The sequence below is a fragment of the Emys orbicularis genome, chromosome 6 (genome assembly GCF_028017835.1).
Source record: "Emys orbicularis isolate rEmyOrb1 chromosome 6, rEmyOrb1.hap1, whole genome shotgun sequence".
In the NCBI taxonomy this organism is placed as follows: domain Eukaryota; kingdom Metazoa; phylum Chordata; order Testudines; family Emydidae; genus Emys; species Emys orbicularis.
In genome coordinates this window covers 4,833,688-4,860,072 of record NC_088688.1, presented here as the reverse complement: position 1 = coordinate 4,860,072, position 26,385 = coordinate 4,833,688, and the positions used below count along the sequence as shown (strand labels likewise).

Genomic DNA, 26,385 nt, shown 5'->3' with positions numbered 1-26,385 from the left:
TCAGATTTCCCTCTGCTTGGTAGTTCTTTCTCAGGACTCAGATCCCTTTCCCACACCCTCACTACAACAAAGACAGTTCTACTTACGTCAAGCCTCACATGGAAATAGTCTTAACACTGAGATTTCCTGGGGCAAAGAGAGTTTCCCCTGGTGATGCCAGCACTCAGAACTCAAAGAAGAGTAGGAAAATCTGAGAGCGGAGAAGGGGCTGGAGGAAAAGGCTCTGCTCTTTCAACAGTCCTGTGTGGCTGGTAGCAGCTGCAGTTGTGAGGTGAACGGAAGGGCAATAATGGGCTTCAGGGAATAACTAAACCTTTTACTTATCTCCAGTTCAGCCTCCGTAAAAGGCTGGTGAATGCCCAAGGATTAAAGGCCTCAATGCCTTTGGACGTGGTGTGGTCCGTAAAGATTTTTGCATGTTGGAGATGGATTTTGTGGATCTGACTTCATTAAAAATCTCTTACTTAGGAGAGAATCATGATTTTTTAATAGCCTGATGCAAAATGCGGGTCTAATGCTACGAGCCAGAGCTCCAATATGCCTAGCATGCAGGATAAAACACTGGGAGAGTCAGAAAAATAACTCAAGCCAGCATTTCTCTGTTCCATGTATCCACTCCCCATGCACCCTCAAGTCATATCTGCTCACTTCACAGACAAGAGCAAGATTTTACTCCTGTTAGCCCTGCAGGAGCCAATATCCCTATGGGAGAGCGATCTGGATTCTGTTCTTCCGCCTGCATTGAAAAACCTGTCAGTGGAGTTTGAGTGCAGAACCTTTCTTACTGGCAATGGCAGGGAGAGGCAGTGGGACTGTTTGATTTTCAGATCCCAGGGGATGTTTGCAGCATCAGCAGTTCGAAAAAAGGCTTTTCACTTGTGAACAAAGTCAATCACACGTGAGAATTTCCAAGCTGGAATAAAGACTGACCCCCCACAATGTTTCAGCAGTCCCTTTTCCAAACACAGCCCTACTTTGAAGAAGCGTGTGCCCTGCTACTTTGTGCTGATTCAGTCATTTAGCAGGACTAATGCTTTAAAATTCAGATGCTAATAAATGACGACATGTTCTCTGTGACAGGTCATCTGGGTAAGAGCAAGATTCCAGTAATACCGACAGGAATAATTTGGGTTCTAAAATACCTACCAAACATTGGTTTTCTCAGATGGACTGAGTCACTGCAGTAATGAACATGAGGGTTCTCTCTCCTTAGTGGATATGCTAACACACAAGCCCAACTAATTTGGTCAGCCCTACAAAACCAATATTTAGTGCTCAGCCTTGGCTCCACAGCCCAGCTCACTGTCTAGGCCCCAGGCTGTGTTGTCACTGTTTTGCTGATGACTGAGTGAAATAAAACTGTATATAACTCCAGCCACCAGGAGCAGAAGCAGCCAAAGCAAGGACTGTCGCACTGGGGGGAGTGAAGATAAAATAGGACTCAACTGGGGCCATCCCTCCCCCCAGCACCCTGGACTAAGAACTGAGCAGGGCAGACCCCCTCCCTTCCACTCTAGGATTAGGACCCAAGAATAAACAGGTCAATTTCAGCTAAGAAAGCATAATAAATATAGTTTATTCACTTTAGGGTCCCAAATGTTGTCCTGCTCTGCTTAATTTCCTAGAATGCTTGGTTTTGTGATGTCAAACACTAGGGCTAGGTCTACACTAGTGGGGGGAGTCGACCTAAGATATGCAACTTCAGCTACACGAATAGCTGGCTGTGAGGATGGCGGCGAGTCGACCACTGCCGCTCCCCAGTCTCGCCGCGGTGGAGTTCCGGAGTCGACGGCAGAGTGATCGGGGATCGATTTTATCGCATCTACACTAGACTCGATAAATTGATCCCCGATAGATTGATCACTACCCGCCGGATCGGCGGGTAGTGTAGATGTACCCTAGGAAGTCCCACTGCTCTGCAGAGAGGGCCTATAAAGTCTGGAGAGCTGTGTTTTTTGTTTTGTGGTATACTTGAGAAGTTTTAGAACTATTCCATAACCTTGTTTCATATAAAATAAAAACCTCTGAAAGCTGTTCTTCTTTCAAAACTCCAACAGCATGAAAGAGGATTTGTTCCTCTGGGCTCAGGGCTGCACCAAGGCATTTGCTATGCCTCAGTGTTCCGCTTTCCCCAGGAGAACCTCTACTTCTCCGATGGAGCCCTGAGAACTGCTCCTTGCTCCTACTCCTGCCCCAAATTCCTAAGCAGAGGACCCAAACAATAATTTTCAAAGCTATTAAGTACTAGACCTCTCACCCTCCAGGGCTGTTAGATGAATTCTAACTTATTTTGGCTTAAAATCCGTCCCTCCTATCCTAGCCACGGACTTCACAGAATAGCAACTCATGCAGGTGCAAAACCACAAATTACAAAGGACAAATATAGTCTGCAATGAACTCTTCTCTCACCATCTGACGGTTTGGCCACTTATTTGACTGTCCGCCCATCCACCTTCTTCACATCCTCCTTTCCCTCTCTTTATCCTTTATTACCTGTTGTGCAGGGACTTGTGGATAGCAGACTCTGTTCCAGGTTCAGTCTAGGATTTATTCTAATCTTGTTTAGCAGCTGTGCTTTAGCAATCTAACTTACAGCAGGCAATCCCTCTCCACCAACCTCTGAGATTTAAATAACTTTCGGAAGGCTACCTGAACCAAGTGCACGAGCCCGTAGAGGTCTCCTTGCCTGAAGGAAGCACAGGTTGTATGTACGGTACTGGCTCAGCTGTCTGAAGACTGAGTTTGTAGCTGTTGCTAATAAATCAGCTCACTGAGATGGTCTTGGGTTTGTCTTCCTTGCCCAGCTTCCTTTATAACACTTTGTTACAGGCTCTTGTTTGGCAGGGAAAGTAGGGGGGGTAATAGACAGCAACCTGCCTGTGCACATCCCCAGATTGCTGAGAATTTTAGGACACTGGCAGGTGGTTAAAGCAGCCAACCAGGAAATGCATCTTTACAAAGGAACAAATTCTGCCCTCTGGGGAATGCACAGGGCTCCACTGCAGTTAATGGGAGGTGTAGCCAAAAGCTAAACTTAGCTTTAAAGCATGTACATTTAGATCACTTTACAAACAAGGAATCGGGGGGTTGTACACGTGAAGGAGATATTGCTCACTGTTGCTCTATCTTAACAGTAATAGGTTTAAGCTGCAGAGAAAAATGGAATAATAGAATTGAGATTCCATTGTTTTAAAAGCATATCTAATGGTTAGGGCAGGGAACTAGGAGTGAGGACTTTTATTCCCTGGAGCCTGGGTTCTAGCCCAGACCTAGACAGCGACAATGCAATTAAACAGCCCCACAGCCTGAGAACCCGAGTCAGATGGCATGGGCCCGCAGCGGGTTTTTAATTGCAGGAAAGACATACCCGGAGAGACCCAGCTCAAGCCAGGGATGGACTGCAAAGCTCTCTGGGCCAGGAGGCCTGCCAGGAGGAAGAGAAACTTTGAATTGTGTGGACTTATATACATGAACTTTGTTTTGGTGTCTTGAGTTTTATTTACAGATCATTTTAGATTATTAAACCCAGTCCTCCAAAAGGGTATTTTTTGACCAAGAAAAAGCCTGAAGTGAAGTTTTTTTGAACAGTCCAAGCTGGGAAACTGTAGTATGATTCTAGGCCACGAGGGGGCGCCCGAGAGGCAGCTGGCCTGATAAGACATAATGGGACTCTTTCAAATATCCATTATAGAAAGAAAAGGAAATCTGAAAACTAACTAAAGACACAATGCAGGGTTGAGCTTGAGTTTGTATTTCTTCAGGAAAATATAAGAATCCTTCCACTGTGCATCAGGGAAACCAATCAATAGATTGGCATTTGGGGAAGTTAAGATGTTCAATTTCACTTCACGCTTACTGGTTTTTAATTAATCACCCCAGTTAACCTGGTGAAAAAAGCCAAATCCAAAAGGGATTTAGCGGAGTTTTCTCCCAAACCGTTAGACTTTCAGAAGCTGTTCAGTCATTTGTTAGGCTGGCGTGAAGAATTTTGACAGTTTTATAGCCTGGGTTTTAGCACGCCGATAGCCTGCAGAACACGGGGCTATATGCAATGCTCCAGCATTTCTACTGCATATGGGAAGCCGAGGGTCCACACAGAAGGATTCAGTATTGAATATCTGGAAAGTACAATATTTCACTCTCACTTGAACCTATCTAAAAGAAATGCAAGTCAATAGGGAGGAGAAACAGGCTAGGACCAGTGGGGGGGGAGGGGGGGGATGAAACGACCTATATGTGCTGCAGACGATAGCTTGCTGTCAACCCAGCTGTCATTCAAAAGAGGGAGCATAGTTAGGCTCTTTATTACACACACGGAAGTACTGACAAAGTGGCCTTTCATTCTCCTTATCCTCCAGGCTCTCCTCTGCTGGGAGGCTTATCAGATCCTGCCAGCTGACCTTGACAAGGCAGGTGATGAGCTGACACTGTACCCTTTCCTCTTCATTCCTTCTTGCCCACTACCCCTTCCTGCCATTCGCCCATCCCCCGCCTCCTCTTTAGACTCTAAGGTCTCTGGGGCAGAGACTCTTTTCATTATATATGTGTGTGTGTGTGCGTGCGTGTGTGTGTGTGCATGTGCATATAATAAAGAGCCTAACTGTATATTATATATATATATATACACACATATATACACACACATATATACACACACATATATATATATATATACACACACACACACACACACACACACACCACCTAGCACAATGGGCCCCAATTCCCTCTTAGGGCCTCTAGGTGCTCCAATACAAATAGATAAAGCTGCCTGTTTAAAAAGCCTTTGCAACCACCACATCTAACAAAACTGAGCAAGACAAGGCCTGGTACATTTGTAAGTTATACCTCACGCGGTCCACCCTTAATTTGCTCGTGTGTCTTAGTTTGTAAGCTTTTTCCAGAACCATGGCAGCATAGCAGGCAGTAGAATGGGGGCCCTGATCTTAACTGGGTAAGGGAAACGAGTGGGCTAACTAGAAGTTTGACAGTCTGCTAGCAAAGGTGTTTGTTTTGTCCAGCGTGTAGCCAACTTGCAGGAGAGAGAACTCCGCTGTGCCTAGCACAATGTAATCCTGGGCCATGACCATAAAAAAAAAAAAAAAAAAAAAAAGATAAGTACATAATAATTAAATAAATAAAAATAATAAGGAAGCCCAGGGATAACCTCAAGCAACTTCAAGTTGGGCTTAAACTGCAGCAAGGGAGGTTTAGGTTGGACATTAGGAAAACGTTCCTAACTGTCAGGGTGGTTAAACACTGCCTAGGGAGGTTGTGAAATCTCCATCTCTGGAAATATTTAAGATAGACATTTATCTAACCTATCAGGGATGGTCTAGACCAGGGGTCTCAAACTCAAATGACCACGTGGGCCACATGAGGACTAGTACATTGGCCCGAGGGCCGCATTTACTGACACCTCCCCCCCGCCACCCTCAGCCCCGCCCCCACTCCACCCCTTCCATGAGGCCCCACCCCACCTCTTCCCACCCCTTCCCTGCCCCCATTCCAACCTCTTCCCTGAAATCCCCACCCCAACTCCGCCCCCTTCCTGCCCCCAGGGGGTGCAGGAGGGGTGTGGCGGGGGCTCAGGGCAGGGAGTTGGGCTGTGGGGTGCAGGAGGGGTGAGGGGTGCAGCAGGGGGTCAGGGTGCAGCGTGCGGCAGGGGGCTCAGGGCAGGGGGTTGGGGTGCAGGAGGGGTGCGGGGTGCAGCAGGGGGCTCAGGGCAGGGGGTCGGGATGCAGCAGAGGGCTCAGGGCAGGGGGTCAGGGTGCAGGAGGGGTGCAGGGTGCAGCAGGGGGCTCAGGGCAGGGAGTCAGGGTACAGCTGGGGGCTCAGGGCAGGGAGTCAGGGTACAGCTGGGGGCTCAGGGCAGGGAGTCGGGATGCGGGGTGCAGCAGGGGGCTCAGGGTGCAGGAGGGGTGCAGCAGGGGGCTCAGGGCAGTGGGTTGGGGTGCAGGAGGGGTGCGGGGTGCAGCAGGGGGTTCAGCTGCAGGAGGGGTTCGGGGGCTGGGCTCCGGCCCGACGCGCACCGGGGGCAGGGCAGGCTCCCTGCCTGCCTGCCCTGCCCCAGGGCCGCTCCGGGAAGCTGACGGAACCTGGGGAAGGAGGGGCGCAGGGGTGTGTGTGGCTGTTGCTTCAGGCACCGCCCCCAGCAGCTCCATTGGCCGCGAACCGCAACAGCCAAACACACCCCTGCACCCCTCCTTCACCAGGTTCCGTTGGCTTCCCGGAGTGGCGCGGGGGCAGGGCAGGCAGGGAGCCTGCCCTGTCCCGGGTGTGCGTCGGGCCGGAGCTGCTCTAGGTAAAGGCTGGGGGAGGGCGGGGGGGCTGCGAGCAGCTCGCGGGCCGCAGAAAGTAACCCCGCGGGCCGCATGCGGCCCCTGGGCCGCGTGTTTGAGACCCCTGGTCTAGACAGTATTTGGTCCTGCCATGAGGGCAGGGGACTGGACTCGAGGACCTCTTGAGGTCCCTTCCAGTCCTAGAATCTATGAATCTAAACCCCATCACCAATTATAAAATCTCTAAATCAGGTTTCTTGTTGTGTGAATACAGAGCTCCTGAAAGTGAGAAATTAGTCATCTTTAAATCAAGATTGGATGTCTTTCTAAATGAGGGATGCTGTAGTTCAATCACAAGTTATTTGGCAAGTATCAGAGGGGTAGCCGTGTTAGTCTGGATCTGTAAAAAGCGACAAAGAGTCCTGTGGCACCTTATAGACTAACAGACGTACTGGAGCATAAGCTTTTGTGGGTGAATACCCACTTTGTTAGATGAATGTAGTGGAAATTTCCAGAGGCAGGTATAAATATGCAGGCAAGAATCAGTCTAGAGATAACGAGGTTAGTTCAGTCAGGGAGGATGAGGCCCTCTTCTAGCAGTAGAAGTTATTTGGCCTGATCCAGGAATTACTGGGGGAAGTTCTACACCCTGTGACATGCAGGCAAGACCAGATGATGATAATGGTACCTTCTGGCTTTGAACATCTATAGCACTGGCTAGAAGCAGGAACAACACAGATAAAGGTCCACATTCCCCAACCACGTAGTATTGTCAATTCAGCACCATCGTGGCCCTAAAATTTCAACCCAGAGCTGCTTCTATTCATGGAGCCCCAGCTGTAGTGAGTTGCGCCGTATTGTCTCGTTTTATGATGCAGCTACCCATCAGCTTGCAGGCCCCAGGTCCCACACCTGCTGTGTTGGGGAGAGAACACACCTATCACCCGCCTCGTGAACCAGGTCCCTGGCAGCGAAAGGCTTCCACATTAACTTGCTTCTCCCCCGGTTGCCTATCTGTGATCTCTCTCCTTTCCCATGAATGGTTACAGGAGGAAAATGGTTTTCAGCCAACTGATTTCGTAAAGGCGCCCCAGAAGTAAAAGGCTAGGGCTGCAGGGCAAATGAATCGTCTCTGGTGCCGGTGACCCTTTTAAGGAATTGGAAGAGAAATCTATCACATTTACTCCTCATTGGATGGGGTCCCACAGCCAGACATGGCAGATTAATTTGATCCAAACATTATGAACATCTCAACTCTGGGGGAAAAAAAATTAGAAAAGGAAATATTGTTTCAATATAGAGAATAGTTATCAAATAAGTAATTTAAATAAAAAAGGACAAGGCTGAGAAGCGAAGACTTAATTTGGCCACATGAGAGTCTTTGGAATGTGAATCTCAAGGCATACAGAACGGTGACTTTTAGCACAGGAAGCGTTACCTTTCTTCACTTATTTCCATTAGCTACTTTGGCTTTGCCTGCCACAGTCTTCCTGCAAGAGTAACAGTTGCATCAAGAAATAGTTCTGCACAAGTGACAAGTATAAAGTTAGCCCACAAGTGGACCTGGTCCTCCTTTTTCCATTCCAATATACATACATTACCTCGCAGGCAGAAAATGTAATTGCTTCAAGGAAGTATTTGAGCGTTCCTTGACATTACAGCTATGTTTGGACTTTATGCACACCGAGTGCATTCTCTGAACTGGGAAATTTGTAGTACAGGAGCATTTTTCTCTTATACAGCTAGTTATGAAAGTTGGAGCCACAGAAGGCCAATGTCAGAAAGAAGAAAAGTACGGTAGTCCCTCTCCTGCTTTAATTTTGCTTCAGAAACCTTACAGAGGGCTTCAGGGTTTAAAACGAACATTTTTATTTAAAGAGACACTCTCAAGACAAAAAGCATTAATATTTTTAGAAGCCATCCTATACGTTACTAGCATTAGTAAAGATTATAGTGAAAGGATTTTTAAAGCTTTACTTTACTCTTCACCATTTCCCTATGGGGATGAGCATAATATAAAAAACCCCTATTGGTTCATACCTTTTATCCATTTTGCACTTCACTCAGCTTGGACAATGAAATTAAAACTAGCCAATATTACTTTTGTTTCGTTGGTTACACATTCAAATTCCCATGTGCTGCCACAGTGCTGTTGGATTGGGTTTCCAAGACCGCATGGGAATGTTTAAATCCTAAGATATCTGCTTTCATTTAAAGGTGGTTATTAATTATTTTAAAATTGAGAATGTTCCTACATCTACAGTACATTTTAAAAAGCAACTTAACTTTTGAATTCAAGCGACCAGTACTTGACAGTGTCCCTTTGAACACAAAATGTATTCTTATCTTGCAGATGTAAAGGTAGCCATCTTACAGCAAAAAAACTTCAGGACCAGACTCCAAAGAGAAACTGCTGAGCTCCAGTTCATTTGCAAATTTGACACCATCAGATCAGGATTAAACAAAGACTGTGAATGGCTATCCAACTACAGAAGCAGTTTCTCCTCCCTTGGTGTTCACACCTCAACTGCTAGCAGAGCACCTCACCCTCCCTGATTGAACTAACCTCGTTATCTCCATACTGATTTATACCTGCCTTTGGAAATTTCCATTACTTGCGTCTGATGAAGTGGGCATTCACCCACGAAAGCTTATGCTCCAATACTTCTGTTAGTCTTAAAGGTGCCACAGGACCCTCTGTTGCTTCTTATCTTGGGGTCATTCAATATGTCAAACGTCCTGTCTCAGATAGACCCACACAGTGTACAACTGCTTGTACTTTAGACTTTTTCCTCACACGTTGTAATTCCAAGCCAATATCTACTGACTGGAATGTAAACCCCATAATTTAAAAGTCAGCTCTTCCTACTTTCAGCTCCAGCACTGAAGCGAGGATCTCACCTTGCAACAAAGTGGTGGCCAGCAGCAGGAAGCTCCAGGATGCCCGATGGGATTAAAACCTATTTTCAAATACGGCTCACGGTTTATTCATGGCAGGAAGTACTTTTTACTCTGTGAACTGCAGACGGCTGAGCTAGATGGGGAGAACTGTACTATTCCTTCACGAGACATCAACACTAGCTGACTTAACTGTGCCCATTTCATACAGGTGAGCAAAAACACTGCTATGGGTGAGACTATTCGTCTCAAAGGTGCCACAGGACCCTCTGCTGCTTTTTACAGATTCAGACTAACACGGCTCCCCCTCGGATAGTAAAAGCAGCAATGATTTCAAATTTAGAACAGGAAAGAGCAAGCTTAGAAGTAAACAAAGGGGCAGGTAAAATATGATGCTTTTTAGATACACAATAGGCATGTTTTAGAAGATTCCAGAGGGTTTATTTATATAGTGCTTCGAACAGTGCTGCTTTACCAGACAGATAGTTTAGACAATTTCCTGCCCAGAGAAGCTTAATCTATATTGATTCAGGCTGTTTTCAGAGGAGGCGGCAACATGAAATAAAGGCACAGAGTTAAGAATGGGACTGGGAACAAAGATTACAGAAAAACGACTGGGCCGAATTCTGGGCGAGGAGGGACAGTAGGAGGAAAAACTGAGCTGAGATGTGGGTAGCTATTGAGCAGTGCAGAGCCTTAAAGCAAAGGATGAATAATTTTACTCTTGTGGAAAGTAGGAGGGAGCCAATGAAGGGATCTGAAAATGGGAATGAAACACATGGGCAGAGTGGAGGAGGCGGCTTTTAAATTGTACCATTTTGTACAGGTTAGAGGCAGGGAGGAATAGATGGCATTGGTTACAGTGGAAGTGAGAGAAAACCAATGCACACTCACAGTTTTAGCAATGGGGACAGAGAAAAGGACAAGCCGTAAGAGATACACTATAGTTCAGTCAGATGTTATAGGGACCAATGAAGGAATTGCCAGGTGAATTTCTATGGCTTGTGTTATGCAGTGGTCAGATTAGACGATTGTTAAAGCCAGGAGGGACCATTAAGTCTATTAATCAATTATTTCAAAGCCATAAGAAACAGTCAAAAGCCATGAAGCCTGCATAAAAACCACAAGGCAACCCAGAACAGACAACTGACCTCATTGTGCCCTGGTACTGAAAGATCATTTGCTCTTCCTAAGTCCTTTGCAAAACATCCAGCAGGGAAGAACAGACTGAAAACACAACCTTGGTCCACACTAGCTCAGTGGAGTCATCACTTTGCAGACCGCAGTGCAAATGCTTGGGGCTTAGTTGAAAAGTAAATGCTGAAGAGGTGGCAATGTAGAGTCGGAGGCTAGGTCTACACTACAGCGGGGGTCCGACCTAAGATGCGCAACTTCAGCTACGTGAATACCGTAGCTGAAGTTGCGTATTTTAGGTCGGCTTACCTGGCTGTGAGGACGGGGGAAAGTCGACCGCTGCCGCGCTGCCGCCGACTCTGCTGCCGCCTCTTGCCGTGGTAGATTTCCGGAGTCGACGGCAGAGCGATCAGGGATCGATTTTATCGCGTCTTCACTAGACGCGGTAAGTCGATCCCCGATAGACCGATTGCTACCCGCCGGATCGGCGGGTAGTGAAGACAAGCCCGGAGACTGATTGGGAAAGGGCAGGTCCCTCACAGAGAACGAACGAGGAGTGTGAGAAGTATGATGCCTTGTCACCAGAGTAGCAACCTTCCCATAGGAAAGCTGCACTTGGTTTTGGCACATATGCCCCTCTGCTCAGTGGTCAATCACAACACCAAAATAGAAGTCCCATCTAAAGTCTCGTCCATGATCTGACCCAGTGAGATTCTGGGCAGAAAGTCCTGTCTGTTGGTTAACACGCTAATGAAGCAGGATCCCACGTATTTATAATGGACTAAGCTACTTCTACTGGTTGTTTGGAAGCCGTTATTACAAGACTTTATGATGTTCTCTTTTGGCCTGGCGTTTCATTTTGATCATTTCTGGTTGTTCCCTTTGGAAATGGGGGTGTGCGCAAGTGCATGCAAAGGAACCTAGAGCTATTTTGCATTATCCCTACCTGTGATGTGTCATTTCTATGAATGATGTAATAAACACATTCCATCAGCACAAGCTAGTCAGCCTTGACCCAGATAGTAAGTGGAACCTCTTGAGAGAGCTGTGATTAACAACTTGAGGAATGGATTAATTGAACTGGAGACTGTCCAATTACTGCAGTGATTTTATCGCTTTTTACAAATCTTGTCTCTGGTAATTATGTGGCATCTATAAGTGCTTTATTTTCTTTCAACAAGACCCACTTCATAAAAAATTATGCCAGCTAGAAAGGGAACAGAGTTTTGCAAAAAGTTTGCAAGATAGGAAGTAGCCAGATGGCTCACTGCTTGCACTGGCATAAATTGACTGCAGCCTACAGCAATTCTCAGACTGTGGTCCTCAGAGCTGCTTCTGTTCAATGGTGAAGCATCTGTCCATGTCTGACAGATACTTTGTTAGTCCAGGACACTTGAGTGTCCAGAGGCTTCTTTGGACAAATGACTAGCACCCCATCAACTCACTTTTTGCCCCCTGCGTGGCTGCTTCATTTCTTCTTAAATCAGTGCTAACATTTTCTGATCCCAAGATTGGAGGGGGAGTAGCACACAGAAGGGCAGGACAGGACTGCAAAGTGGCCTGGAGACAGCTTAGCAGAGGTAGATGCTGGCTAAAAGGAGAGACTGTAGTTCTCAGGCACTTCTGTAATACAAATAAATAATTAAGAAGTGGTCCTCAGTATGAAAGGGTTAGTGCCACTGTGACCTTGTGTAATGGCAGCTGGCTTATATCACACCTCCTTCATTTTCAGCCCAGGGTAGGTACATAGGATCCTCTATGATTTCAGAGGGAGGACATGAATGTTTCTAGGGTACCGTCAGCATCGTCTTTGCCTGGGAACGGTAGTTAAGAGCCAAGAATAGCAATCTCCTTTCTTTGACAAGTGCATATTATTCCTACTCAATGCAATCCTTATCTGCTGGCCCAGCATTTTGGCACCAATAGCCATGAGGGGTTGCAGGCTGCTAATAACTGAACACGCGGTATAGAGAAGGAAAAAGGAGAGAACAAATCTGATCAACTGTCAGATAGACTCATCTCTCATGAATGAAACGCAGAAAATGTTTGCACTGAATGAGGGTCTGCAGATGCTGTGGTCTGTTCTGGTGCCAGTTTATGTTAATGACACAGAGTTCTACTGGCCTCCCTCGAGGGGTCCTACTGAGAAGCTCACCTACCTAAGAAGACATTAGAAAGAACACTGAGTTTACAATAGAGAAATAACATCTGGGTAATTCAGGCTAAGGGTGAAACATTCCCCACGGATGGGCTATGCAAAATGAGTTAGTGGATCCCACTTCCAAGGGAGCTCAGACCACAGAAGCCAGAACAATTGGCGCTAATTTTCCCCTTCCTTCTTTTTTGTGGCAGTCTCAGCAAAGGCGCCATGGATTGAATGAAATAAATTCTCCCATCAACCCAGCTAGAGCTGCCCTCTCCAAGTCATTGCGGAGGTATACTGGTGGGAAGCCCCCTTTAGGTCTCTCCAGGATGTTTCAGCAATATTACCTTTACTATATGGAAAAAAAGTAATGAGGGTAAAATATGCCACATTACCTGCACTCTGGGTATAACTGGCATCCCTGCTCGCTACTTCTGCGGTGCTGCCTGAAGTGTTTCGTTCTCCATAGATGTGGTAAGTTTCCTCCTTGACTGCGATTTTAATTCTACTTTGCACTTAGGACACCTCCTTCCAGTCCTCTGCTTTAACCATGGACCCTTCATTTAATTTCCTTAAGTAAAAATACATGTTTGGCTTCTCTGATTAATTTCTAAGAGTACTTGTGTCAAAAAGAGGAGTTTCTGAGTCTGTCTTCTCCTGTGCCTAGCACATTTTTGAGTATTATATAAATAATTAGGAATATCAGCACCCTCCTCTTCACTAGCTTCTTACCAATCTTTTAATCCACTTCAGTGGCTTCACTCCTGGATTATAACATTCATTTGCACCTCCCTCTTCTCATCGAGCTGCCCCTCACTCTCACCTGCCTGCCCTGTTCCTCCAACCCAGAGGTTCCTCTGGACCTTGCAGAACTCCAGGGAGTCACTCTTCTCTTCCAATCTCACTTCACAACTTTCCTGTTCACTTGAGTCTGTGACCGACACTAAATTCCACTCACCTCCTCTTTGCTCCCCTTTACTGCTTCCTTCCAGTCTCTCAACTCCAACTAACCTGCAAGAGTTCTTGCATCACCACTACGTTTGGAAGTGGCCTCTTTTTACCGTCATATCCCCATGCTGCCTGCATGAGGCCCACTGTCCCAAAATCTATCGAGCTTTATATTCTCCCCCTCCTCACAAAGAGTCTTGAGATACTTTGCAAGAAGGATGCTACAATAAATTGTATGCACAATTTGTTACAACTGGAAGGAGTAATAACACATGAAATTATGTTTAAATAAATTCCTCTCATCCCCAGGAGGCCTCCAAGTGGTAGATTGCACTTTTATCATCATGAAGACAATCAATAGCAGTGCTATATTGCGCTGTGCTTCTGCTTCCGCATTACTCATTCCCCCAGCACACAGTACAGACACAATCTGAAAGGAAATGGGAACTCCCAAGGGAAGAAAATAGCTTTGTGCACTTTAAGTAATGATGTCACTTGAGGTCACAATGCAAATGGTTATGGATATGGAGATCTGCAGTTTTCTCAATAGAGCTGGAACCTTGGGAGCTAGCAGAAGAGTTGCAATTTCTTTGTTAAAAGTGCTCTTCGAATCCACCTATACAGCTTGTTCCCAGAAACAACAGCTGCTCTACCTAATTAGCATGAATCGCCCTGTCTCAGAAGAACAATTGGGAATAATACAGTATTTGAGGTACTGACAAAAGGATACACTAATGGTATTGATTTGTTCAGCCACTTACAACCTTTGCTTATTATTCTATTATCTGTATGAAGTATTTAGATCACGGAGTTCTTTTGTATAAAAAGCCAGGAAAGAGGCCTCAAGGAAAAGGGACAAAGAATAACAGGGTTGTACTGACACATTCAGCTCCACAAAAGAAGTTGGATTCATAGTTAATATGCAGATGTGCCTGTTACAAACAACATATCCCAGCATGCAATTCTCCCTCTTGATCTGAGAAGGGAATGGTCAGGTGGGGGCCTCGCAGTATTGCAAATAAGGGCTGCTGCCATTGGCCCTATTTTACATAATTTAGCTGCAGCTCTTAAACTTGTGGCAAGCTGCCATGGCAACCCACAGCTGAGCAAAATCTGGACACCTGTCCTCAGTCATTACGTCCAACCCTATGCATAGAGTGCTGTGTCCTTGAATGCTGTCAGCAATGGGGTTACGCTCTTGTATGCTCTCTGTAGCTGCTCAATGGAGCTGTTTTAAAAACAATCCCACACCCATTGCATTTCCTTTGAAAAGTCAAATTAAACTGGCTACCGAAAAAGAAAAATCAGAGTTTCAGGAACACCATGGAGCAAGAAAGGAAGGCTACCCTCTACTGGGGCAGGGGTTAGATTGGAAAGGCACACATTTTGTTATCTTGAACGCTGAAGGCTCTGTCGTTCTCAACCGATATTGATTAGTGTTCCCTATACCTTTCCTTCCCAGCAGCAGAGCAATGCAATATCTGTCATGAATCAATGTCATTCAAGAGGTAGGCAGTAGGAGCTAATAACACGGCGTGTGCGGTCAGACTGCCCTCTTTCCTCAAATGGATTAGTTCCTCAATTAACTCTGCTCTCCACCAAGCCAGAGCCTGGAATCTAAATCCATCCTTAAAGCCAGCTCTCTAAGGCAGGCTTAATGCTACCACATCAGGGGGGGGGGGGGGGGGGGGAAAGAACATCACGCTGCATCAGGCTTGAGATGGGAATTCTGCATTAAACTGCTAGTCTTAGATCACTGGCAGAATTACATGCTCTAAATAATGTTTATTCCAGAGAGTTGCTTGTGGTTTACAGGAATCCTGCCTGTTAGCTAACGGATGTTAATATGATAGACAGCACAAATTAAGTTTAAGTGTTTTCTGCATTTTGAGGTAGACAACCTAATTAACGTCTACACAGAAACCCACAAAATCAGACAGACCGTAAGGAATCAGGAAGTCTGAGTTCCTCCCTAGTAGTACAGAATAAAATCTTAAAACTCTTGTGCACAAAACAATCTAGCGGCAGAAACAAAAGATGAACAATTAGCAAGAGGCAGAGGTTGGGCCAGTAACCATCAGGCCATTTTTTACATGGCCACGTGAAACTCTGATTTGACTGCTTGTCCCACTCTCACTCCCTATGTGCAACAGCTGTCGCTTGCTCAGCAGTCTCTGCATATCGTGAAAGAGTTCCCCTTTGCTACTCAATAGTGAGCCCTCGGGCAGATTTAAGCAGCAGCAGCACACCTCTAGCAGAATTCCATCAAGTCCTTGTGAACTTCTCAGGAGAGGTGGGATTAGCACAGGGGAAAGTGGGAGAAGAGGAGAGTCCTTAGAGATCTAACCAGGTTACTACATTTAATACAGAACATCAATAAATATTTTGTCAGAGGACAGCTCCTCTCCCCCCATCTCTCTCCTTCAAATCCCACTTTTTCCCCATGTCCCTTCTACGCAGCTGTTCAATATCTCTTGCCTGCCCACAGCGCTGCTGTGTTTTGGGCCAGGGAAAGTGAGGCAGAGAGGGGGCCATCAGGAAGGCAGGGATGGAGTGTGGGGGCATGCATGCCTAACTTATAAATGCCCTCCGGGCTCCAGGAAAGGAGAATTTCCTCCCCAATAGTAGACCTGCTCAAAGAGTAAATCGTACAATATCTCACGGAGCAGAAAAGAAATCTCCTGCAATGCAGTTGCCAGCAGGAAGGTGCTAGTACCCAATTATTTCATGCAATAGCTCTGCTGTTACTAGTACTAGGATGGCTCCTTGCTTCAAGAAGCAAGGACCATTTCTGATTGTGTTAGGAGATGATATAATTGAACTACTGTAGCTCACATCAAAGGCTACTTTGTGACACTTGCGTCTCCTTTTGGGGCTGTCTAGCATCAGCCACTGAATGTTTTAGAATTAAGAGAAATGTCAGCATGAGATCTAAGCTCGGAGGGAAAACAATTGCAACTAGGACAGTAGATAATTTATCTAGTGCTGCTGCAATTGAGGTCACTTCTACCATGCAGACTTGCAATAAAATTCCGAACAAAAACAAAACCCCTCAAGACTGCACCGCTGAGCACATGGATCTCCATCTGATCATCTGACACTAGGTCACCTCTGAATTTAGCTCATTGCATCCAAGTGTCTAAATGAGGGAGAGTCTAAAGGGAAAAGGTTACACGCTGAGGGAAGTGGAAAAAAGGTCTTAATTACACCAGCTAAGTCTCCATTAGCTTGCCTTCTAAATTTGATTCAGAGAACATACATTTTCACACCCACTGAAATCTCATTCTTATTCTAGAACCTACAGCTTTGTATATACATGTCTCCTCTCTAGGCTTCACTAAAAACTGTCAAGACATCCTCGTAGCAGATCAGATTCAGACGTCTATAGTCATCGCCCGTAATTCTCATTTAGTGAAGACTGTTGATAGCTGGCAGAGAAGTTCTGTAGTACATTACTGCAACTGCAGGCAGTATCTCTGGGGACCATATTGTGTTAAGCATATGGATGGTTTATGGATGCAACTCCAGATAGGGAGGATTGCCACAGCTCCGCCAGAAACTAAGAATAGTGTGTGTGTAGGGGGTGATTATGGGGAATCACTCAACTTGTAAACCACCCCCCCCACCCCCGGGAGGTACCACCCCTGGGGAGGCTCGCATATGCGGTCTCAAACTGAGACCAACAGACGAAGAAAGGACTTTTGATATAAAAAGGCTGGGATTAAACGGAGTCAGGGCCTTCTTTCTGATCCAGCAAATGGACAGGACTTTTTGTCCAAGGAGGCTCCCAACCCTTGCAGAAGGGGTTGAAAAGACTTTGGCCTACTAGGGCCTTGTAAGACTGATGGCCTCTGGTAAGCTTTCAACATGCATACAGGAACTTTTATAGTTTTTTTTAATACGTTTTCACTGTAATGCTTTTACCTTAAGAATAAAGGTGCTTGCTGAGAAAGAGCTGTGTGGTAACTTGTACCTCTGGTCATAGCCCTTGGAGAGACAGCAAGGCACTGGTGCTTGCTTTTAGGCAGACTGGACACAGGTGATAGCTGGAGACATGAGACCTGACTGGGCACTCTTGGAGTAGACTGTGGGGGCAGTGGGTAGGAATACATGAGTAGTTACCCTGAAACTGTGTCCATTACCATCCAATCCCTAGAGGTGATGACAATTCCTAGCCGTGCATGAAATTCTGTGTACCTTACTTTTGCTTCCTTGTGGTAAGATCGAGAGTAGGTGAAAGAAAATTTCTAAACCCTATTACATGCTCCAAATCACAACCACCAGGTGGGTGAAGGAAATCAGGGTGTATTGGAGTCAGCAAAACTCCTGTGATTTCTCACCCACCTACATAAAGTTCCATCTTGGAACTCAAATAACTAGCTCCATTTCTAAATTTTACATAAATGCTCTATTTACACCACCATTTGATCCGAAACATGGGTAGGACAAACCTAAGATACTGATGAAGATTTCAGCACAGAAAAGGAATTAGAAATGTGAAGTAGCCAAACAGGTGGCCTATGCATTATTAAAACAATACAGAATTGTATGGGAATCACATCGGGAACTGCTGTCTTCCAATGGATATCAAACTCTGAGATTTACCCTTTGCCATTACTTTATTCTCCTTTTTCACCTATCAAAGCCCTGTCTTGTTCTCATAGGCTTGAGGTACCAGGTCCATTTGTTACACTTTACATGAGCTGAAAACACCCTATGAATGCTTAGGTGCCCATACATTGACAGCAGTGTTGAAGAACACCTCATTATCAAGTGATTTACAAATAAGAGGCCAAGTCCCTGCCCAGAGGAATTTACAATCTGACACAGTGATACAAACACAGAAGGAGCGTCAGAATATATGTCAAGCAAATATAGAAGAATTAAAGTATTATCAAGGCTATAATTTCATTAAGGGGTCAGGGTAATAAATCATAAGTAAATGCTTGTGGTTTGTCACCAGAACCAGGTGATATTATTTCCCTGGAACTAACTACAGCCCATTTGTGTGTTTTTTAAGATATGGTCCCACAGTATTTTTACTTGAGAAAAAGCTAAACGTTTTACTGCACTAGCTATGTTCAAGCCAACCCCTGCCTTTGAGGAATTATCGAAAACTCCAGTGCAACCAGGAGGCTCTTCCTATTCTTAACACCCATTCCTGAGCACCGACATTCCAGCTACCATGCTTCTGTCACAAAACATAATGGAACACCCTTCCAATATGGAGGACATTCAGTGGCTGGACAGGTTAATGATTTTCAATACAATCCCTCTCCCAGGATGTAGCATATTACCCGTGCAGCATTCCCAACCACTGCTGGCTCTGGAAATAAAAGTTGTGTTCATGCTGAGTTGGTATTTTAACAGAGCTCATTCGAACCAGGATTCCCAGAATGCGCAGGTGGTTACTATATGTCCGAATATCCATAGAGAAAACAGACAATGGATTAGTCTACTGTCAGATCAAGGGACTGAGTTTGACATTAGAACAACCGACTATGCTTTAACAATACTAAAAAAAAAAGTTAATGCCACTATCTTTTTGGCACATCCGCAGTAGGACTAGAATCCTGACCTCTAAATGGCCCATGCAATAGCTGTGCGAGGAAAGCTACTGAATATTTATATAGCACTATAACTTTGCCCGGAGCATTGAAAAGATTAAAAAGACAATCGCTGCCCTGAAGAGTTCAAGACCTACACCAGACAGAAAATGAAGGAGAGACAAGAGAAGAGGCAGGGGAATGAGGGTTGAAACAAAAAGAGGTGAGCCACACTGAACTGTGAGTACATCTTGTAAGTCTGACAGTTTTTAAAAGTAGCGGCAGCTGACAAGGATTAACAAACCGCTCCAATGGCTCAAGACATCAAATTAGTCCCATTCTGCCCCATGTCAATTAACGTTCCTCCTAAAATTCTTGGCACAGCCACAAGCAAAGACTGGAATCCAAACGTGTGTTTGATATCTATATCTATCTACCTAGATCTATATGATGGACCATATTTCTACCAAAACTCGGGTGGGAGTTCTCCTCAAATCTCTCTCTCAATTAGTCTGTCCAATGTGCCTGCTTAGTTAATACTCAAACTTAAGTTGTGGGAGTCCCTCCCTCTTGACCTACCAGAAAGGATGGTGTCACTTTTCGGCTCTGAAGAGTTGTATCAAGGTGAGATAAGTATTTAGTGCTGATAAAATGCTATGCTTATGAAAGTCATTGGGGATGAAATCCAGCTGCTGTCTTGAATTAAGCTGATGCTTTATCTTAACAGTGCATTTGTTTGCATATATGAATGAGCCCACCAGACACATATTTGCTTAACTAAGCAGGCACAGCGTATACACTAGTGAAGGGCTATGTCTGAGGAGAAATTCCACCAGAGTTATGGTAGAAATATGATTGTCAGACTTGTCAAGCGAATGCACTGCTGAGCTCAGGACAGCAGCTGGATTTCACCCCAATGACTTTTCTAAGCCTCACATTTTATCGGCACTGAATATTTATCTCATCTTGATGCACCTCTTCAGAAAGCAAAGTTGACACCATCCTTTCATAGAATAGAATCATAGAATATCAGGGTTGGAAGGGACCTCAGAAGGTCATCAAGTTGTCCAACCCCCTGCTCAAAGTAGGACCAATCCCCAGACAGATGTTTGCCCCAGGTCCCTAAATGGCCCCCTCAAGGATTGAACTCACAACCCTGGGTTTAGCAGGCCAATGCTCAAACCACTGAGCTACCCCCCACCCCTCCTGAAGACCTTCCAGAAAGGGAGGGACTCCCCTAGCTTCCATTTTAGAAGCCCCAGCGTAGTAATAGAAAGGAGGTCCCTCTTGAGTAACTGGTTGTCTGTGGCATGGTCAGATTTGTCAGCTGTTCAAGAAGGTGTCTTAACTGACTGGAGTGCTTCGGATAATAACAGACATGAGTGTCACACCACAGAATCCCATAGCACACTGCACTCCTTTGGCAAGCTTTCATTTTTTAAAAAAATCATCATTCTGTGTTAACGCAGAGACTCACCTAGTTTCACTTGAAGTGGGGATGGTTTATAGTTCATGGCTACAGTCTCTCCCTCCCTTGTATCGCAGTCTCTGTCTGAGATAGATGCAGCTGTTGGATCCTGTTAAAAAAACAAAAACAGCCAACCATTAGACATGGCTTAACAAACACAGATATGCAGTCATTTCTCTAATTTGCTGCTGGTTGAGTCCACCAGCATCCAAGTTTGGTAGGACAGAGAGCACAGCTGTGTGTTTTAAATCATTTAAATCCAGAGGCTCTACAGAACTGTGGAAGCCATTGAATAAGTTTAGGGCACTATTTGAAAAAATCAGTTTTCAATAGGCTTAGATGATAGATCATCCAAGATACTGGAAAGATAATACAGAGTTTTTCCATCACCGGTTCAAATCCAGCCCAGGGGGAGGGATAGCTCAGTGGTTTGAGCATTGGCCTGCTAAACCCAGGGTTGTGAGTTCAATCCTTGAGGGGGCCACTTAGGGATCTGGGGCAAAATCAGTACTTGGTCCTGCTAGTGAAGGCAGGGGGCTGGACTCGATGACCTTTCAAGGTTCCTTCCAGTTCTAGGAGATGGGATATCTCCATTAATTTATTTATTTTATTTTATTTATTTATTTTATTTAACCCAGCCATTACCATCTGATGGCTGTTTGGTGACCTGTGTGAAATGCCGTTGTAGTTTCAGTCAAGTTCCTAGCTGACAGATCCATATTCATGACTAGCACTCTGGTGGCACACCTCAGGAAGGCCAAGGATTGACTGGACATGGAGGTTGAACTGCTGGTCCCTGCATGACATGGGGTCAAGAAGCCTTTACTGCCTGTGCTGTACCCATTTTGCAGATAATTGAGCAAGGCAGTCTGCAGCACCTTGCAGCAGCACTGAAATTCTCTTAGAGAATCCTGATGTCCCATCCACCAGGCCCATTTGCAGAAAACCCAGGCAGTATTGTAGGGTATAGTTTTTCCACTAACCCCTCTAACACACAGGTTGCTAATTCACACAATCCCATCACTAACAAAAGATCTAAAATCCATTCACTGCAAACTTCAAAGCTGTTGAAATCATCTTCGTAGCAAAAATTGCTTTTAATAAGGTCCATTTCTTCCCATCTAGGAGCTAGAAACTAAGCTGAAGACGTACGTAAATTCTAATTTACAACAGACAGAATGACATGGAAAAACATCAACAGAGAGTCCTGTGGCACCTTTAAGACTAACAGATGTATTGGAGCATAAGCTTTCGTGGGTGAATACCCAGTTCGTCAGACATAATGTCATTACATGTGTCTGATGAAGTGGGTATTCACCCACGAAAGCTTATGCTCCAATACATCTGTTAGTCTTAAAGGTGCCACAGGACTCTCTGATGCTTTTTACAGATCCAGAATAACACGGCTACCCCTCTGATACATGGGAAAACATGTGCCTAATATTAAATCCAACTATTCCAGGGATACTAAATACTGGAATATGCCATTTCAGATAAGATAGTTCTTTTCAGACTCTCCATTTCTTGAAATGTGCATTACTAAGTTTTGGTTTTTTTTAATCAAGCCTCCCCTCCTCCCCAAAAAAACAAAAAAACCCTACATAATTTGGCACTTTGGGACATCTGTTTCCAAGAAACCAAGAAGACTGTCAGTTGCCAAGAAAGGGGCTGGTATACTCTGCCAACAATAAAAGAGGATCCGTTAGTGAACAATTCCTTTATGCAATGTCAATAGCCCTGAGCTGAATACACACCCTTCTGCACAAGGTCTCCCTCACTGTGCACAGAGTATGTTATGCCTTCTGAATAAAGCGTACTCATGAACTAAAAGTATGTCAGTCCATTCAGGATCAGTCTTAATAGAACTGGGACCTTCTAGAAAATTTAAGGTGGCAATATTTGACCCAGACACTATTTATTTGTGTTCTCTCAGCAATCATTGCTTTTTACTACTAGTAGTATTTTATGCTTACAGTACTTTTCACCCAAGGATTTCAAAATACTTTACAAATAAAGCTGTATAACACAACTCATTTTACCTTCCACTAATGCCACCACATCTGGGAAGGAATGTGGCAGCTGTTTAACAGCCCACAACAACAGTTTAGGACAGGTAGTGAAGATAATATAGTCTCCAGTTTTGTTAGGCCCAATAGAAGTATCCAAATGGATTTTAGGAATGACATGAAGGTTGAAAGTTCTACTCTTATGAAGAGAGACATCAGATCTTTACTAACCTTAACTGGTCCGGGCCTGTTTTACAATCACAACTGAAAGGCTGATTATCTGGATAACTTTATAAAATAGAATTGGTCTTTAAAATCCACCTACTCACTTAATTTGGTCATGTTACAATGCAGGTTGTGTGGCAGGTCATTGACTGGAACACATGGGTTATAAAGATTACTTTTTCACAAGTCAGTATCCAAGTGGTACCAAAACCTATGCAAAAGGGAATATATGACAGGGATTCTGATGAAATATTTAGCTTTGCAAAGCTGCTGGAGAGTGATAGCAAAACTTTTTACATTAAAAGCAGCACCTTATCTGCTCAGTGTAGAAATTAACATGCTGAGGGAGCAGGAGTTCCCCATGTGCAACCAACAACCAGTTTGCCATAGAAGTGTGCACCTTGGCCTCCCCCGGCAGAGGCTAACACTGGAAATTAGCTATCCAGCGTCAAACTGGGAGGGCCACAAAAGGAAGTCAGTTCACAACATGAACAAACTAAGGTTTAGACTTAAAACTTTTCCATTTGCAGGGTTTTAAGATTAGTAGGTCAATGGTAGATTGAGAAGAGAACAGGCTTAGAATATGGGGCTCTCCGTCTGAACAACAGTCACCATCCAGAGCTTCAAAGCACATGTCCGGCCTTCTCCCGTCTAAACTTAAAACTTATGGAAAACTGAATCAAAACAGGAGATAGTTTTCCTAATGCGTGTGTGTGTCCATGGCTTGTAAGAGCAGAAGCATTTTAGCATTTGCATATCATTTTATGCACATTGTGCCGCAAAGCACAAGACACCATAGTAACAAACTGTACTAAAAACATGAAGGAATCTTCCTGGTATTTTTGTTGGAATGGTCTCTACATAAAATGGAATGCTCTGCTACTGTGCATTTTGAACAGGTTACTCCATATAGCCAGAGAAGCACTGACTTGATTAATTAGCCCTTTGCTCATTGAAATACCTGCAAGCACATTGAAATACTACCACATGCTATTCTAATGGACGTTGCGTGTGTTTGGTTTTTTACAGAATTCTATAGATCGAGGCAAACATTCTATACTCTGATTTTGAAATTACAGCTGTGCTGTGTAACTGATCGTAGGTCACATGATATTATTTCAGTTTGCTGATTGGGATGAGCACAATACTTCTAATCAGAAGGAAAACTTGAAGCCACTGTAGGGGCTTCAAATCTTTGAGAGGGGTCATCTCAGGGAATTTTAGAAAATGTTAAGCCTTTTGATTTTCGAGCCACCTAGTCCTTCATTCCTGGGGTGAAACAAATCAAGCTATGGCAAGAATTGCAACGGAGTTTAATTTGAAGTTCTCTCACAATATAATTGTGGACTCACACAACTGCAGTATCCTAATTGTGGGCTCAGATTCTTGAGAGGTTCGTTTGTTTACTTCTCTGGCAATGGGGATATAAGGAACCTTATCCTCTTGCTAAGCTAAGCACTGTCCTAGCCTTACAAAATATGCCATTTCTGGACGGTTAAAAAAATTCATTTCTGCAAGCTTTTGTGAGAGTAACCATTGCTTGAACTTCTCAAATTGAGAGCAAATACAGAAGGGGCAATGAGACGGGCTGAAACAAACCTTTTTTCAGGTTTGTAAGGAATGCTCACGGTTCTCCCTCCCCTCCCAGTATTTAACCAGCTTTACTAAGAATGAAAGCTCTGCCATATCAGATCAGACCAATGGTCCATTTAATGTGACATTCTGCCTCGTACTGTGGCCAACATGGAATGCTTCAGTGGGAGGTGGAGAAAAGAACCGATGAACCTCACAAATTGTGCAATCTTGTATATGGACAACAGAACTGTGCCGTGGGCATTAATATGCTATTAGGATACCTTGTAAAGTGCATTCTGCTTTCCCTCTCCTCCTCCCTTGACATCCTGCAGGCCTGAATGTCTCTCCTACCCTCCACCCCATGACACCTTCAGGAGAGCGCCAGACCGCTTTGAATGGCCCCTGCACCTGGACATCAGGCTGACAGAGTTCCCACCATGTTTAGCTGTCCACTTCGAATGCTGCTAACTTGTGTTTTATTTCACGTAACACTATATTTAGCTCTGTCTGCTCACGCGCTCCAATCCTAAGAAGCAGCCCTATTTAAGGCAGTCGAAAATGTAAACATTTCATCGCTCTGCTCCCTTTGGTAAATATTTTGAACACTTGGGAATTTTTGATTTTGATGAGAAGATGGGGAAAGCTCTCCCACCCTCAAATGATAAAAAAAGGAATGATATGCAAAGCTTTACCAATTACTTTACTCAGCAATTCAGAGATGCTAGTTTGATAATCAGAGGCTGATTCATTGTGACCCAGTTGCTTATTAATGTCACGCAGATCTTTTCCACCTAAAAATAGCTGGATGTGCTTGCATACAAGACACTCTGCCAGCATATTGTAAGCGATTTCACACTTGTCTCCATGAGCGACCAGTGGAACAGAGAGCCTCTTTGCGTCCAAAGGCTGTTCTCCTGGGCTCATACACTCTGCAAACACACACAAGGAGGGACAGGTGAACACATTTTGCTTAGCTTTGAAACCATTCAAACACTGAGTCTGAAAATTCAGCAAACATTATCAGCTTCTGGTTCTGGTTAAGAAGGAATGAAAAAATGGGCAGAATGGCAAAGAAAAAAACAACAGTATGTACCCCCTATACAGAGTGCCCATTTATGCCAGCTCAGCTTTCAACGGACAAGGGAGTTTCTGCCATACTGATTGTGTTGTGCAAGGTTCTTTTGAGCTAGAAAATAACCCCCCTATGAACATCTGTGCCTTCTGCTACTCTGCTCCATATGCTTAGAATGCCCTTCCCAAACTCATTTGCTAAGCACCCACCCATGCAACATTCAAATCCCTCCTAAAAATCAATTTCTGCAGCATTATATTGAAAGCTCTTTGGGGAAGAGAGACTCTTTGGGGTGTGCGCACACATACGTATAGTGACAGGTTTCAGAGTAGCAGCCGTGTTAGTCTGTATCCGCAAAAAGAACAGGAGTACTTGTGGCACCTTAGAGACTAACAAATTTATTAGAGCATAAGCTTTCGTGGGCTACAACCCACTTCTTCGGATGCATCCGAAGAAGTGGGTTGTAGCCCACGAAAGCTTATGCTCTAATAAATTTGTTAGTCTCTAAGGTGCCACAACTACTCCTGTTCTTTTTGCACATACGTATAGTGCGTCACACAATGCGCCTGTCACTGTTACTGCAACCCCCGTATCAAATAGATTAAAAAATGGAGTGTTCGCACTGTAAAAACTCCGGCCTCACCAAGATGTACATCTGGCTAAAATGAATAACTTCCCTTCCTGAGGCAGGTTACCTCTTTGCTTGCTTGTCAAGTCTGCCGTTTAGATTTTAAGTACTTTGGGACAAAGATAAGAACTGTGTCTGTTTTCTGTGAAGCACCTAGTACACGTGGGGCAATAAAAACAAAAACAAAACAAAATCAACTTATCCTTAGAAACAATCATGGGTTTAAGTGACAGGAAAAAGGTTCAAGAACTCATGCTATAAATCTGTGAAGCCAAGTTCTAGCTTTAAAAAGCTTCTCAACCCGTAGGCAATTCACTAATCTCCACTAGCAAGTGTTCAAACCGACATATACTCTGAGGCCGGGGTAATCGATTATTTTTTGTCAAGGTCCAGATTTCTTGATCAAGGTATTGTCAAGGTCCAAACTCCATAGAAAACAACACAAAAACAATAACAATACT

General features: G+C 44.5%; 1 protein-coding gene across 4 annotated transcripts in view; it reads right to left on the bottom strand.

The window, feature by feature from the left end:
* FAM219A (family with sequence similarity 219 member A) overlaps positions 1 to 26,385 on the bottom strand; it is a 126,529-nt gene that overhangs the window by 27,881 nt on the left and 72,263 nt on the right. For 2 of the 4 annotated variants that reach the window (XM_065406792.1, XM_065406793.1), the window contains exon 2: positions 20,428 to 20,527. In XM_065406792.1, the coding sequence (XP_065262864.1) occupies positions 20,428 to 20,527 (100 nt within the window). The remainder of the gene's footprint in view (positions 1 to 20,427; positions 20,528 to 26,385) is intronic. The other 2 variants (XM_065406794.1, XM_065406795.1) reach the window with 1 other exon arrangement.